We start from the raw sequence: 17,230 nt of genomic DNA, 5'->3' as shown, positions 1-17,230 counted from the left end.
AGGCATGTCAGTTCACCACGACGTCCGCTAGGACGGAATGGAACGCCATGACTGGCAGATGACGCCTGTGCATGGCGCCAGTGACGAACAGGGTCGCGACGTGGAGCCGTCCTTATCGATATCTACAGGATCGGCGAGACCCGCATGAAGGAGTAGAAGGACCCGGCGATCCTAGAAGCCTTCTGCTCACTCTCGTTCTTCTCCTTTTTCTCCGTTGTAACCCGCGCTTTCCCTTCACCTATAAAAGGGGAAGCAGGGCGCCCCATGAAAAGGGAATCCAGATCTTCACGGGACCGAACCACGAGATAAAAACATAAGAGCACGACACGAACATAGGGTTGAACAGCGATCGAGCTCTCAGCATCCGTTCACTCCTTCCACCAGAGACTTGGGATCCTTACCCTCTTTCGCCCGTTTGTAACCCCTACTTCAAACCAAGTGCCGGTAACACGAGCAACAGCAAACTAGACGTAGGGACGTTCCGCCCAAACTAGTATAAACCCTTGTGTCCTCCGAGCACACCATCCGAGCCAGACGCGCAAATACAAATTTACTCGTCGGTGGTCCGAAAACACCGACAGCCACCAACACTGTGAAATACTTGGGACATGTAATATCTGTAGAGGGTGTGGCAACTGATCAGTCTAAGATTCAAGCAGTGAGCATTTGGCTAACTCCAAAAATAGTTAAGCAGTTGAGGGGGGTTTTGGGGCTCACTGGTTATTACAGAAAATTCATCAAGAACTATGGGATAATAAGCAGGCCACTCACTGACCTTCGGAAGAAAAATGTACAGTTCACTTGGACAACAACAACTGATGAGGCTTTCAGGACACTCAAGCACCAGTTGATTACAGCTCCTGTGTTGGCAGTCCCAGACTTCTCCAAACAATTTGTTGTTGAAACAGATGCTAGTGACCTTGACATTGGAGCAGTACTCATGCAGGAGCAACATCCTATAGCTTATTTTAGCAAAGCCTTGGGTCCAAGAAATCAGGCATTATCAGTGTATGAGAAAGAATGTATGGCTATACTGCTTGCAATTGATAAATGGAGACCCTATCTTCAACATCAGCCCTTCATCATCAGGACGGATCATAAGAGTCTGCATCACCTTACTGAACAAAGATTGGCAACTAAACTGCAACAGAAAGCAATGATTAAGTTGATGGACCTGCAATACACTATTCAATATAAGAAGGGTACCAACAATGTTGCTGCTGATGCTCTGTCCAGAGTAAACCACGAGGATGAGATCCAAGCTGTCTCTGAATGCATTCCAATCTGGGTGCAAAAGCTCAAGGAAGGCTATGAAGATGATGAGCAAGCCAAACAGTTAGTGAGGGAGTTAGCTATTGTTCCTGATAGTCACCTAGATTATACATTGCAAAATGGGGTACTGAGATATAAAGGCAGGATTTGGGTTAGAAACAATAGCACAGCTCAAAATCACATATTAATTGCTCTCGATGACAGTGGTGTGGGAGGCCACTCAGGGATCAGTGCTACTTATGCTAGAGTGAGACAATTATTTTCTTGGCCAAATTTGAAGCAAATAGTTCAAGATTTTGTCAGACAGTGTCAAATATGCCAGCAAGTGAAAACTGAAAGAATCAAAACCCCTGGACTGTTACAGCCATTGCCAATACCTCAACAGGCATGGGAAATTGTCAGCCTTGACTTTGTAGAGGGATTGCCCCAGTCTGATCAGTACAATGCCTTATTAGTGGTCATTGACAAATTTACAAAATATGGCCACTTCATCCCCATCAAGCACCCCTACACTGCCTTGCATATTGCTCAGATCTTTATGAACAATGTGTACAAGCTTCATGGTCTGCCCAAAACAATTATATCGGATAGAGACCCTGTGTTCACTAGTGCAGTTTGGCAACAACTGTTCAAACTGTCAGATACCAAGTTAATGATGAGCTCTTCCTACCATCCGTAGACAGATGGTCAAACTGAACGTCTGAATCAATGTGTTGAAGGGTTCCTTTGATGCACAGTTCACTCCTGTCCTCGGCAATGGAGTAAGTGGATCTCTGTTGCGGAGTTCTGGTATAATACCTCTATCTATTCAGCCCTTGGCAAGTCACCCTTTGAAGTATTATATGGATATACCCCTAGACAACTGGGTGTGGCAAATCTTCAGCTATGTAGTGTGCCGGATTTGGAACAGTGGCTCACTGATCGGGAACTCCTTTCTCAGCTGATCAAGCAGCAGTTGTTGAGAGCACAACAGCGAATGAAATTGCAGGCTGACAAGCACAGAACTGAGCGGGAGTTCAAAGTGGGTGATTCTGTGTTCCTAAAGCTTCAGCCGTTTGTTCAGTCATTGGTTGCCAGCAGATCCGATCACAAATTGTCATTCAGATTCTATGACCCGTTCAAGATATTACAGCGAGTGGGGCAAGTTGCATACAAGCTGGACTTACCTGTAGGCTCTAAAATCCATCCTGTCGTTCATGCGTCCCAGCTCAAGATGCAGGTACCTCCAGCTACTTCAGTAAGTGCCGATTTAGCCTCTGTATGCTCTGATCCTACACAGGCCGGGCTACCTCAGAAGGTCCTTGAGCGCTGCTCCATTCTACGCGGTGCCAAGACTGTTCCACGGCTGCTCATTCAGTGGGATGGATTTCCATCCTAGTTGGCAACCTGGGAGGATGTGTCACTTGTTCCCAGCGGCCTCCAGCTTCAGGAAGTGTGATATATTGATCAAAGCTTGAGGACAAGCTTTCGTTTAAGCAGGGGGAATGTTAGGAGTACTGGGCCTTGGGCCATCTCTTGTGTTGGGCCTCGTGTATATGGGCTAGAGCGGTGTGTGTGTCGGTGCGACCGTGGAGTATAAACGGCGCCCGCCTCCTCTGTAACGAACCATCGAAGAACAGAATTCATAACCGAATCCTAAATCTCCTTACCCACGGAATCCTGCCGTGTTCCGTCTGTTCTTCCTCAAATTCTTGCTACATTTCCCTCCCAAACTCTATTCAGTTATCTCGGTTCGTACTACAAGTAAAATTCCTTTTGAGAGTGATCCTTCAACTAATCGATCGAGAATGTGAGTCACTTACTCGCCGGCCCCTACCAGGTGTAAACGTCGCGGTTGGTGCAATGCCGGTCGGCGTTAAAATCCGAGTGTCATGTCCGTCGCTGCCCTTCCGACTTTAGGACTCTCAGGACGCTGTTTTTTTTTTATCTTCACATGTTTTTGGGGGGTTTCTCTTCTTTTTTTTTAATAAAAAAGCCGTCATTGTTATTGCTCATTGCATTCTCGACTACTCCTGTGACGATGATGAGGACTTGTTGACCGCCATGAGTAAGAATATGTGATGCATGGTATATTGTTATGCCACAGGACACAGGAGATTGGTTAGTAATAATATGCACTCGATCACCCGGTCATCCCAGCAGCATTTCCTAGCCCAGTAGCTAATGGCCCCGTGCGTGAGTGAGCTACTGGGCTAGGAAACTGCTGCTGCCATGTTCCCTCACAGCGTTGCCGTCCTCGCTTTCCTCTTTAGTTGTTGCTCCAATCATGGAGCTAGGGAGCCCAGAGTTTTTGAATGAACCGTTTCAAATGCGAAATGGTTGTTATAAAAAAAAGTTACGAAATGGCGAAAGATCTGGAAAAGAAGCTCATGCATGGTACCTGAAAGCCAAAGAGTTGGATGGGTGGACCCTCCAGTTCCAGTAGCATGCGCAAATCGACCACGAACGGGCGTAGTTTGGTCCTTTATTAGAGTAGCCGTCGCCAGTTTCTCTCATTGTGGTTTGTTTGGTGCCTTTGGGTCATGTTCGCTTCTCTTATAATCCGTCTTTTTCCATTGTTTTTTTAGCTGGAACATTGTTTTTCTCTCGCAACAAATTAGCTGGAACCGTGTTTCGGCTCGTTTTCTCAGCGAAGCGAACGGCCCATATCATCATTTCTGTCAAGGCTGGAAGGAAAAACTGAGAGACATCGCCCTGTTGCCTAGGCTACTATGATTACAAATAATCACGCCCCCTAGCTTAGCTAGAAAGTTTAAAAGAACTTCAACCCCACAGCATGCAACGCACCTTTGCACTGGTGTTTTTCTCGTTTGTCCTTGTATATAGTGGACTGATGACTGATCGCCCACAATAATAATCCACAACTAATGTCCTTATTAGAGTAATCTATAGTAGTACTGTCAGTATTGTGTCTTCAGTGTTCAGAGCAGAGCTTCACATCCCCCAATAGGTTCACATTTGGCACGGGTCTACAGCTGCCCTTCCATTTTCTACTTGAGCCAGTGAGACTTGCAAGGCGACGACCAGCATAACTGGGTAGCTAGAGCTCACACTAGCTACAAAATCTGAAGGTTTGGATACATGCGCTGCACTAGACACTAGTGTCAGTACATACTCCGTAAATATACTTGGCAAGAACTGAGGAGACCCTTTTCCAATGCATGCTTAGGCTAGGTATAGCCTGCATTATATTTGCACAAATAATGTCAGTACATAAATACACTAGCTACATTATGTATGCAGTCCAGGCGCGGCGGCGACTAACCTGTGTCTTATCTGTCTCCGTCCCTGCTGCAAATCTTTTTCAACGGGTCGCATCGCCTGCATGTGCCGGAGTCCCCTGTTGTATCGTTTTGTAGGATGGCAGAGCCAGCCAATCAATTCAATATTGCACCCGGCATACCATAGCATAGCATAGCTGTTCCCGCGGAGCTTTCCTCTCCTCTCCTCTCCTCTCCTCCCTACCTACCTTCCGACAGTTTTTGATGATTAATTTTATAATATCACCTCTTCTTTTACTTCTTTTTCCTTTTCCCAATTAGTATCTCAAAAGAAAAGAAATGACCCCATCCCTAGTCACATCCTGAATTTTTTCACAGCCTGTTCTCAAAAGAAAAGAAATGGCGGCATCATCTACATTTTGCTCTTTTTTACATGAAAAATTACAAATGTCTCAAGAAACGGCCCAACCTCTACTCACATCCTAAAGCTAGAACTCAGCTATCAGGTTATAAAACAGAACACAATAAAGATCTCTACTCTCTACAAAAACATGTTAACTGTAGTCTGAACATGTGCCTGGAGATGTCTGCTGAAGCCTGAAGGCTAGCGATTGAGCATGCATCACCAGCCATGGGTAGTTGGCGCCCCTCTCATCTGTCCTTTTCCTGAGGTAGCCATCAAATAATTTGACGATGGGGCATCACCGCGTGTGCCCCCTCCCTGTTCTCGCGCTCCGTTTGTAGCCTCGACATAGAATAGATCCGCGACCGCGAGTGAAAATCTCCGCCCTGTTCGTCTGGGTTCGTCCGGACTTGCATGGCGGATAAGTTATGGCTGAAAATATTGTTGGCTGATTTGATGTGAGAGAAAAATATTATTTATTAGCTGAAAAAGTACGATTTATAAGCAAACAAGCCAAACCGATGGTGCTCATCAGTCGGCACTGCACCTGCATCTGCGTAGGTACATGTAACCTTTTTACAGCGACGAGATGGCCCGTTTCCCAAGTTTCTCCTTGTCCCTTCTTGGAATCTTGGCTCTGAATGAGCGTGTGAGTGAGTGAGTGATGTTAGATGATCTTCAACTAATTGACCCAACGGTCAATTGGACCATTGGATCCGTGCCCTAATTAGAGCGTCCAACCCTACAAGGTTGGTGGACCCCCATCACACTGCGCAATAAAGAGAGATGGGGCTGGCGGCTCTCTTCACGAGGTTCACCATGAGCAGCCACAGTCGCCCCACCGACAAACCCTAGCCCGATCTCGAGAGGGTGCACAGTTAGTGACGGGAAGCTCCACTGGACCACTTCACCGCCGCCTCTACGCCACTGTCTTCACTACACCGACCTCAACGCCGTCACCACTTCACCGCCTAGACGCCATCGACCATGGACGGCTACAGCTCCTCCGCCAAACCCTCCTACGGTCGGTGATGTCTCACCTCTCACCCTCTCCTCTCTGTTACTCTATTTCTTCATGTATTAGGATAAATTACATCTTTTATCACGAATAGAAAGGTTGTACCCACTAGATCTATGCCTACTTGATCCTACAGTTCTATCAATGGTATCAGTCGAGCCAAATCTAGGCATAGATATAGGCTTTGGGGTAGAAAAGAAGAAGCAATTAGAAGGAGATGACACAAATTTCTTATTCGGAAGAAAAGCAAATCCTGATCGAACTTCAAACCCTAACCCTAACCCTAATGGGGAACGGATGGACGGGGAGGAAACTACCTGGTTTACTCACCGCAAAGCACAACCGCCGGCTGGCATCCATGCCGCGCGGGAAGCCGAACCACCGCTCGCCGCCGAGATGCCGACGTGTGGGTTTTGGGATCCAGGGCACAGCCACAAGGCCGCTCGACGGCGGTGCGCTCAGCCTAGGGCGAGCGCGCGCGTCGACGAGGGGACCCATAGCTACACTGCCACCTTCTTCCTCTCCGGCTGCCATGGGCCATCGCCGCGTCATCGTTTCTCTAGATGCGGCACTGCGGAAGACAAAGGAAAGAGGAGAGAAGGAGAAGAATGGCTAGGGTTTCTAGGGGTGGTCGCGGCTCCAGCCTTTTGTATCTTCCGATCCACGTGCGTAGCCGTCGGATGAGATCCGACGGTCACCGATCATTGGACCGAAAACGGCCCAGGCGGGAAGTCGAAATCCCAGGCCTAGGCCCAGGTTGCGGCCTAGGCACGGGGAGCACGCGCGTGTGCGCGAGTTGGGCCTGGGCTGCGCTGGCGCTGTGCTGGGCCGCGCGCGCTGCTGGGCTTCAATGCACAGTACCATTTTCCTTTTTTGTTTTATGATTTTAGAAGCATTTTTTCATGAAGAATGTTAAGTTTTGATGATTAAATCTCTGTCAAAATTAGAACAAACAGAATAATTTTTTTAGAGAGTAGATGAGTTTAGTAAAATGCTTCTGAAAAGTAGATAAAGTATTTTTCATGTTTCCACTGCGAATGATAATGTTTATGATCTTCTAATTAAATTCGAACCAACGGGAGGATTTAATTTTGAGGAGTAGTTATAATTTTCAGTAAATTTATGATTTTGCTATTTTCTGACCAAAGTTGTTAATAGCAATATTATAAATGTTTGATTTATGAGTTTATGTATTAATTCTATTTCTGCCCAATGGTGATGTAGAATTAATGTAGAAGAAGTTGTATGTTTTAATTTTGACCAACGTAAAATTAAGGCATGCAATTATTTTATTATGTTTTCTCACTTTCTCTGACACTGTTTTTCATGACTCAACCCAATGGCTTTTATCTCGTATATTCCGCCTCTTGAAGGGGGCAACTACAGAGTATGGTGAGAGAAGTATGAGCTCGCACTTTCGCTGTTCGAGAATGACTTAGCACTTACCTCTCCATGTCCTACTGAGCCAGAGGACCCGGTGAGGGCAAAAAATGAGACTGATGCTGATTTCAATGCTCGAAAGCGAGATCATGCAGAAGTTAGAATGAAATATGATCTTGATCGAAAAATAGGACATCTCAAACCGCAAGTGCTTGATGGTGGTCAAGTCCACTATCTCAGATGCTATAAGGAGATCAATCTCAGATTGTGATACCACCACCGAGTATCTTAAAAAAGTGGAGAGTCAGTTTACTGGCTCTTCAAAGACTTATGCAAGCACCTTGATTAAGAAATTATTCAATGAGAAATACTCTGGTGGAGGTATAAGAGAACACATATTGAAGATGAGCAACTAAGGCATCCAAGCTCAAGCCAATAGATTTAGGGCTCAAAGATGAGTTCCTAATTCATTTGGTTTTTGCTTTCTTGCCGAAAGAGTATGCAACTTTTGTTGTTAACTACAACATGCAAGCCTAATAAATGGGACACTAAGAAGCTTATTGCAATGTGTGTACAAGAAGAGGAGAGGCTAAAATCCTTATAGGGTGACTCTACTAACCTTGTGAAGGACAACAAGAATAAGAACTTCAATAAGAATGCCAAACCTCAAGGAAAAGCCCCTCAGAATAACCACCATCTAAAGAACAACAATGCTCAAGTTAAGAAAGATCAGTGTAAATGGTGCAAGAAGCATGGACACTACTAGAGTGATTGTCTAGACTTCCTGAAGAGCCTTCTGAAGAGAGGTGAGGATTTCATTACATTCATAGATAAATCCTTGTATTTAAGTTATGCAAAATCTACTTGGTGGATTGATTCAGGCGCAACTGTTCGTGTTACAAATTCATTACAGGGATTCCATATAAGGAGGACCCTGCAAAGAGGAGAAAGAAGAATTAAAGTTACAAATAGAGTTGAAGCTTCTTTATGTACCCTCTTTGCGTAGAAACTTGATAAGTGTCTCACGACTAGATGATGATGGATATGATTGTAATGTTGGTAATGGCAAATGTTGGATTGTGATTAATAATAAGTGTGTTGGTCTTGCCTTCTGACAAGACAGGCTTTATTTATTATCACTTTCTAAAAATATGAATGATGTGAGCACTGAGAATGAGAATGCTTCCTCGTCTATGAATGCAATAAATAAGTGGAAGAGAGTACATGATGTATCTTCAAAATTATGGCACTAGTCGTTTAGGCCATATTTCAAGGGGGGATAATAGAGCGATTGATTAAGAAATCAATTCTTCGCTTTTAGAATTTTTAGATTTAGAACAATGCATAGATTGCATAAAAGGAAAGTACGTTAAGAAAATAAAGAAAGATGCCAAACGAAGTGCAGGAATTTTAGAAATAGTTCACACAGACATCTGTGGTCCTTTTCCTGTGAAGAGTGTGGATGGTTATGATTCATTTATAACATTCACAGATGATTATTCGCGTTTTGGCTATATTTATCCAATTAAGGAAGATCGGAAGCATTGAATAAATTTAAGATATTTAAGGCTAAAAAAGAAAATTAGCACAACTTAAAGATTAAGGTAGTAAGGTCAGACCGTGGGGGAGAGTACTACAGTCGACACACCCTATATGGCCAAGTTCCTAGACCCTTTGCAAGGTTCTTATAGGAAAATTGCATAGTAGTCTAGTATTCTACACCGAGCGAGCCTCAGCAGAATGGAGTAGCTGAAAGACGCAACCGTACCTTAATGGATATGGTGAGAAGCATGATAAGTTACTCTATCCTACCGATAAGTTTATGGATGGAGGCGTTAAAAATCGTCATTCATATTTTTAATCGAGTGCCAAGCAAGTCGGTGCCTAAAACACCGTATGAATTATGGACATGAAAGGAACCCTCACTTAACTATTTACGTGTGTGGGGTCAGTCCAGCTGAGGCAAAAGTTTTTAACCCAAACATAAGGAAGCTAGACTCCAAGATAGTCAGTTGTCATTTCATTGGCTATCTAGGAAAGTTCAAAAGGTTATCGCTTCTATTGTCTTAACAGACAAACGAAGTTTGTATAAACAAGACATGATGTCTTCTTGGAGGATGATATGATCAGGGGAGAGCATGGTAGCATGAGAAATTAGTCTTGAAGAGAAGCAGGCATACAGTACCCACTCCTATGGTTTAGGAGCCATTCTTCACGCTACCTGTTGTTGTTGTACCAACAGTGCAAGACACTACAGTAACAACACCTGTTGTTAGTTCTCCTATGTCAACAATGAATGAACATGAGGAACCTGTCCTTCAGGATCCCTAAGAACCCATTGTCACACATGAGGGAGAGCAACAACAGCCTCATATAGAACAAGCATCATCTAATGAGGCCCCTTAGAAGGTCTCAAAGAGTCAGGAGATTAGCCATTCCTAATGATTACGAAGTTTATGAATGTGAGGAATTTCAAATGGAGGGTGATCCCTACCTTCATTTGAAGAAGCCATGAGAAGCGCTCACTCATCCAAGTGGCTTGAAGCCATGAAAGATGAAATGAAATCAACTGAAAATCAACTGGTGTTTGGAACTTAGAAACAATTCCTAAAGGAGCCAAGACAGTAGGCTATAAATGGGTCTATAAAACTAAACATGACTCCAAAGGGAATATAGAAAGGTTTAAAGCATGACTTGTGGCAAAAGGTTTCACGAAAAGAGAAGGCATAGATTATAATGAGACTATTTTCTCCAGTCTCATATAAGGATTCTTTTAGAATCATGATGGCACTTGTAGCACATTACGATTTAGAATTACATCAGATGGATATAAAGACGGTGTTCCTAAATGGGGATCCGGAGGAAAATATTTACATGGCACAACCGAAAGGTTTTGTTGTGGAACGAAAAGAACGTATGGGATACCCCCTGCTGAAATCCATTTATGAATTAAAACAAGCTTCATAATAGTGGTATTTGAAGTTTGATAGTACAATAAGAAAGTTTGGGTCTCAAAAAAATGTAGAGGACAATTGTGTTTATGCAAAGTTCAAGAATGGGAAATACATTTTCCTAGTCTTGTATGTGGATGACTATCTTGCTCGCTAGCAGTGATGTTAATCTACTACTATAAATAAAGAAGTTCTTGTCCTTGAAGTTTGATATGAAGTATCTCGGTGAAGCTTCATTCGTCCTAAGGAATAGAGATTCACCGAGATAGAGAAAAGAGGGTTTTAGGATTATCGCAAAAGGCATACTTAGAAAAGGTTCTAAAGAAATACAGTATGCAAAATTATAAGTATTCACCTGCTCCCATAGTCAAGGGCGATAGATATGGAGAATTTCAATGTCCTAGGAACCAATATGAGATCGATCAAATGAAAGCGGTTCCATATAATTCAGCTAGTCGGAAGTTTACAGTATGCTCAAGTGTGTACTCGCCCTGACTTAGCATTTGTTACCGGATTACTTGACAGATATCAGAGTAATCCAGGAATAGAACACTAAAAATTAGTAAAGAAAGTTTTGCGTTACCTGCAAGGTACGAAGAGTCTCATGCTAACGAACAAAAGATCTGATTCCCTGCACATAGAGGGATATACAGATTTTGATTATGCGGAAAGATGACAGAAAGTTCCACGTTAAGATACATATTCACTCTCGCAGGAGGAGCTATATCGTGGAAAAACTCAAAATAAATTATCACTACATCGTCCATAATGTATGCCGAGTTTGTAGCATGTTATGAGGCTACAGGGCAGGTGAATTGGCTAAAGAAATTTATGCCCGATTTGATGGTGATAGACGACATACATAAACCACTTAAGTTATACTATGATAATAATCTAGCAGTATGTCTCACAATAATAAGTCAAGTGGTGCTGCCAAACACATTAACATAAAGTATTATATTGTGAAAGACAAAGTCTAAGATCATATAATTAGTCTTGAGCATATAAGAACAGAAAAGATGCTCATGGATCCACTTATAAAAGGTTTACCACCCAGCATATTTAGAGAACACTTAGCCGACATGGGTTTAAGAGAAAGCCTATGATTCCTGGACAATAAGGACCTAGTTGAGAATCTGCTTCAAAACAGAGAGGTGCATTGTAGCTGTTTAATCTAATGGCAACCGACCATGATGATGAGGCACGCTTTATGCACTGATATGTGATGGAATGGGAACAAGATAAAGTAAGTTGAGTTTAAGTCATAAGGTGAGATCAAGGGGGAGAATGGTAGATGATCTCCAACCAATTGGCCCAACGGCCAACAGCCAATTAGGCCCTTGGATCCGCGCCCTGATCCGAGGTGCCCAACCCTACATGGTTGGAGGGCTCCCATCACACTACGCAATAAAGAGAGATGGGGGCCAGTGGCTCTCTTCATGAGGTTCACCGTGAGCAGCCACAGTCGTCCTACCGACAAACCCTAGCCCGATCTCAAGAGGGTGCACAGTTAGTGACGGGGAGCTCCACTGGACCACTTCACTGCTGCCTCTATGCCACTGTCTTCACTACACCGACCTCAATGCCTTCACCACTTCACCGTCCGGACACCATCGACCATGGACGACTCTAGCTCCTCCGCCAAACCCTCCGACGGTCGGTGATGTCTCACCTCTCACCCTCTCCTCTCTATTACTCTATTTCTTCATTTACTAGGATGAACTACATCTTTTATCATGAATAGAAAGGCTGTACCCACTAGACATATGCCTAGTTGATCGTACAGTTCTATCAATGGTATCAGTCGACCCAAATCTGGGCGTAGATCTAGGCTTTGTGGTAGAAAAAAAGAAGCAATTAGGAGATAATAATAGTTTTGAAAGTTATCTTTGGGAAAAGATGAAAGATACATCTAGCTCTGGTATGTACGTAGATTTAAGAAGTGAGATTTTTAATTCTTCTCTAAATATTGTAAGCTAATATTAATAATATTTTTGCAGTGCTTCTTCTCTTAATGATTGACTTATCATTGTTGTGGTTATATTGCTAGGTCATACGGAAGTACTTAGAATAAGATAATGGACATATGGCTGTTTACATGAACATTATTTGACATTTTAAGCTTCCCAATATATTTTTCCCATGTTAAGAGATGAAAAGAATCCGCTTGAATCCACTTCATGTCCACTCTTGTTCACTTTTACTCTGTACTTGCAGCTACATTGACATAATTATTTATAGTAATTATGGCACAACATAAATTGAAATTGTCTTAGTTTTATATGCTTTATTATTATTTTTTTCAATTATAGTATAGCAACATTCTTACAATAGCCCTTTGTTTCTATCATTGCAGATTAATATTTTGTCACCTTGTTCCAGAGCTCAAGTATGATGGATGATACTTATTTAGTCTCGAACTCTATGAATTCATATACTATATGTAAATGGTCTACGTGATGGTTCATAGTATTCTTGATATCACCTAAAAAACACACTAAAGGGGGTCTCCAAATCACCTCATTCTTTTGTGAAGGCATTTTTTTTTGAAATTGCCTCAACTATTGTTCTTAGACTAACAAGTTGGTTCTTAGACATTGAAATTCCTTTTTTTAATTTAGACATTTTAGAACATTGGTTATGCTCAATTACGACCTTCTTAATTGCCTACCCGTTCCTACTCTAGTGTCATGTGAAGACCACGATGTGATGGCCTATTAGCTACGAAGACACTCCACACATAATGCGACGTCCTTGCAGCTTAGGAATTGGATGTTCACATGTATATATTTCTTTGTAACACTTCAATGGTAACATTATTTTGTGTTACTATAGGGTGCATATTTGTCACACATTTCATGTGTTCCATTAATGTGTTACAATATAGTACCACTATTGTAACACTTTACTTGTAACATTAATTTTGTGTTACTATAATTGTTGTTAGTAACACATTTTTGTAAAACAAGTCATTTGTGTTACAATCCATATTTGTAACAGATACTTTTGTGTTACTATGAAATTTCTTTGGAATACATCAATGAATATGTTACAAGAATGTGTTACAATATCCTTGTTTTGTAGTACTGGTGACAGTACACTTGAGTTGCCTCTGGTGTCTACGGAGTACCTCCTTGACCTTTCTGCATGTGTGTTTCTAACAATGCAACCGCACGATCATGAGGTTTTTTTATTGCCTCAATGTTTGATTACAAGCCGTAGTATTTGAACTCACGCACTAACTCACACCACACACACACCCCACACCTCTAGTGCGCAAGTTAAACCTACAACCTATATCTAAGACTAAGAAAACACGGCTGAAAGATATGACAGTGGTGGCACTTCCGTACACGGCTGGAAGATATGACAGTGGTGGCACATCTGTACAAGACAACTAGAATTATTAAGGGAAACACTGTTTCGGTGAGACACCCGGTGCCGATGCTAGGCATCGAACCCGAGCAGGTGGCCTGCACACCGGCAGCGCACACCAACTGAGCTAGCACTCAGCTCTCGATCTTGAGGTTATCGAGGCAAATTCGTGGGTGAACGGCGACCTGATCTTTCCGAACCTTTGCCATTTGCTGGTCCATTTCAGAGCGGAGACCCTTCTGAAGTTCTAATTCGTTAGCCAGTTTCACATGCTCTGTTTTTTGGGGGGGGGGGGGGTTACAGGGATGCACTTACGACAAATGAACAGATGATCGAGTAGTACGCAGGCCCGGCTAGCCTAGGCGTCCGGAGCGACCGCCAAGGGCCCAAGCCATCGGGGGGCCCAAAAAATTTCATATATATGTATATGAGTATATGTTATATATGTATATTATGTCGTATATACTTTGTTCAGCAGCAGGAAATGCGGTGCCTCCTTGCAGAGAGCGGTGCGGCGACTTGTCGACACTCTCCCCGAATTGCCGCATAGGTAACACCTCACTACTTCTACGTTTGACCATGATCTGAATTTTGAATTTTTGATCTATCTATCTCGAATTTCTCATCTACTTATATACCATTTGTAACCATGTTAGTGATGTTTCTCTAAAATTCTATCCTATTATTTACTTTATGTCGTAATTTTAGGTCTAAGCGCTATGTGTTGTACTGAGAAGGATGTCTTGGATAACATTGATCTCGACATTGCTCTCAATGATTTTGCATCTAGAAATGCCAGAAGATATTTTTTTTCCAACAAGCCTTGAAGAATTATTTACTTATTTGAGGTAATCATAATAGTCATTTTATTTTTCTTTTAGTTTCTTCTAATGTATAAACATTGTGTTTTATGAACTATATATACATGCCCCTATCTACCTCATACTAGTACTAGTGTATGACTTCTCATGATCATAGAAGTGGGGGAAAAAATTAGCCTTAAGGGCCCTTGCTTTCGAATTGCCCAAGGGCCATAAAATCTATAGAGCCGGCCCTGGTAGTACGTAGTGGTCAGTAACTGTCGTATATAGTGGTGATTTTTTTTTCTTCTAAAAGACTGTCTAGCCCTGCCCTGCCGTCTGTCATAAACTGGTTGGTGGTTGCCTAGCTTTTGGGGGAAGAAAACCTACCATTAATTAAAATATTTATAAATGGTGTTTCGGTCGTAGCTAGGGTGATGATCAGCATCAGTAGATATTGTAATTTACTCGTCGTCGGTGCATGATTGAATATTGCTGGATTATGGAAAACGTGTGATTCCTCTGCACAACTGCCGGCCCACAGACACAAGTAGTACTAATAATATACGAATAGTTTTAACGTGAATAGTCATAGGTAATAATAATGAACAAGCTCATTCATCAACTCATGAAACTACAAGGTCATTGGTGCGCTCTTTCGTTATTTTTGGGTTTCCAATTTGACTTCAATCTCGCGTCAGCATTGGTTTATTGTGGCCTCGCTGTGTCCGTCCTGTCGGAAGAGGCCTTACATTAGTATAAAATATATACAGCTAGCCAAAAAGAAAGAAAACACAATTGATCTTTTGATAGATGAAGAATTTGATTTTTATTTTTATGAGTCAAAGCATAAACGTAGACACGTATACCTATGAACACATTTTGAAAAAACAGTCGATGGCCCATTGTTTATATATACACTAAAAGAATAACACTATAAAATCCTAAAACAAACCTAAAAAATTCGAGCATTCGAATCAAAGCATGCCCATGGCCAAAAGAATAGCATCACTAAATTCTTGAATAAATCTAGTAAAATACGAGCATCTTCATCAAGTCAAGAATTAGGGTGAGCAAGTTCCACCACAAATAATCTAACCAACTAAGCTACACTCGGTTCGCATATTGATTTTTTTTATTTATTCATATATATCCCTGCACAACAAGTTTAGATTTCTCGTCGTTGATCAACTCGTAGATATAAATTGAAGGATGTACGCCGTTGCTAGTTGTACTCTGAATCGGAATAAATATTATACTCGTACGTTTCTTTTGGCGGAGAAGATACAATGTTCACATCGTCCAATCACATACTAATGCCGTGGAGTTGATCATATTAGCCGGTCCACTAATAGTTATAGTTGCATACTTTCTTTTCTAGAAAAGAAAAAGGTCACCAGCTCTCGACAAAAAACTCAAAGCAACATTCTCATATGCCTAATTGTAACGCAGACGTACACTTTTGTGTATTGATCAATCAACATGAATCCAGGCACCAGGTCCTCATGTCACCTGTTTATAGTACAAAACACCCTCTTTCCTAGCTAGTTTTTTTGTTGCCTTAATAAGAAACTTCTTCCTTTTTTGCGAAAATAAGTAGCTTTCCTTTGAGTTGGAACTAGTGACCTAACCCTCTCTCAATTTTCTAGCTAGTTTATGTATGTGTTTAGCTCAATCAAACCAGATGTAATATATTTTATTTTGCTTTATTAATTGACCACTCCAATAATGGATGGAGCTAGCCTCGGATTCAGCCTAATTAACCGGCCGGCTGCCGGGCGGTGCGTGTTCAGTACCAGCCTACTAGGACAGGACGACGTACACCGTACAACGGGTTGGGCAGGCAGGCGTGCGTGCGTGCTACAGCGCACGTACACTATTGGGTGTACAAAAAGTACTCGGCCACGATACAACGGCCCATCCATCCATCTCCACGAACCGTGGTGCGTGGCACAGTATACGTGCTGTACTGACCTGCATGTGCCATGTCGTCGACCAACCGCGACGCACTGCCCCAGGACAATACCGGCGGTTCAAAACACTACATCACTACTGAATTTTAAACTGGCACAACCATATCGACAATGATGAGAATCAGCTATCATTGTCGGCCCTACAAACCGGCAGTGTTCTTCAACTTCACTGTCGGTCCTTTACACAACCTTGCAGAGTTCAGTTCCACCAACACTACCAGTTCATAAGACCATCCGATAGTGTAACCTCGAACATCAGTATCGGTTTGTGTTTTAACTGGCCATGTTGTCATAACCAGCACTGTCGATTTGTGACAAGACCCGGCAGTGATGGCTAAGCCAACGCTGCCGATTTGTGGCTCAAGCCGGTAGTGCCATCATGGCCATCACTGTCTGTTTGTTGCTAACTGACAGTGATGGTTACAATAATACTGTCGGTTTGTACAAGACCCGATAGTGATGGCTAAGACAACGCTGCCTGTTTGTGGCTCAAGCTGACAGTGCCATCTTGACCATCACTGTTGGTTTGGCTCGTTCGTATTTTATTATTTTATAATTTATTTCAATTTATATTTTTCGTGGAATTGAGTTTCGCTTTATATACGCTACATAGACGACAGGTCCATCAATATTAAACATTACAAATGTTACGGTTACAAGTTCAAAATTTTTATCAAGATCTTGATCTCTCAAAATAAAAAAGAAATTATTCGATAAGACGAAGCATGCTTCTCGGACTTCTTACAATAATCTAGCGAGCCGCTCTGGACCATACTGGTCCTTGAACTTCACGGATTTTACAATAAAAATACTTTATCTTTTTCTAATACCTCGGCT

General features: G+C 42.3%; 1 protein-coding gene across 1 annotated transcript; it reads left to right on the top strand.

The window, feature by feature from the left end:
* The first annotated feature begins 1,168 nt into the window (after positions 1-1,168).
* Positions 1,169-2,650, top strand: LOC136496090 (uncharacterized). Its single transcript, XM_066491808.1, has 4 exons — positions 1,169-1,396; positions 1,658-1,885; positions 1,992-2,090; positions 2,213-2,650. Exons 1-4 carry the CDS (start codon positions 1,169-1,171, stop codon positions 2,648-2,650), a joined length of 993 nt encoding a protein of 330 aa, XP_066347905.1.
* Positions 2,651-17,230: the final 14,580 nt, after the last annotated feature.

Source organism: Miscanthus floridulus, chromosome 12, assembly GCF_019320115.1.
Source record: "Miscanthus floridulus cultivar M001 chromosome 12, ASM1932011v1, whole genome shotgun sequence".
Classification (NCBI taxonomy): Eukaryota; Viridiplantae; Streptophyta; class Magnoliopsida; order Poales; family Poaceae; genus Miscanthus; species Miscanthus floridulus.
Note: the sequence above shows the minus strand (reverse complement) of the source record. Positions and strands in the feature narration are given on the sequence as shown.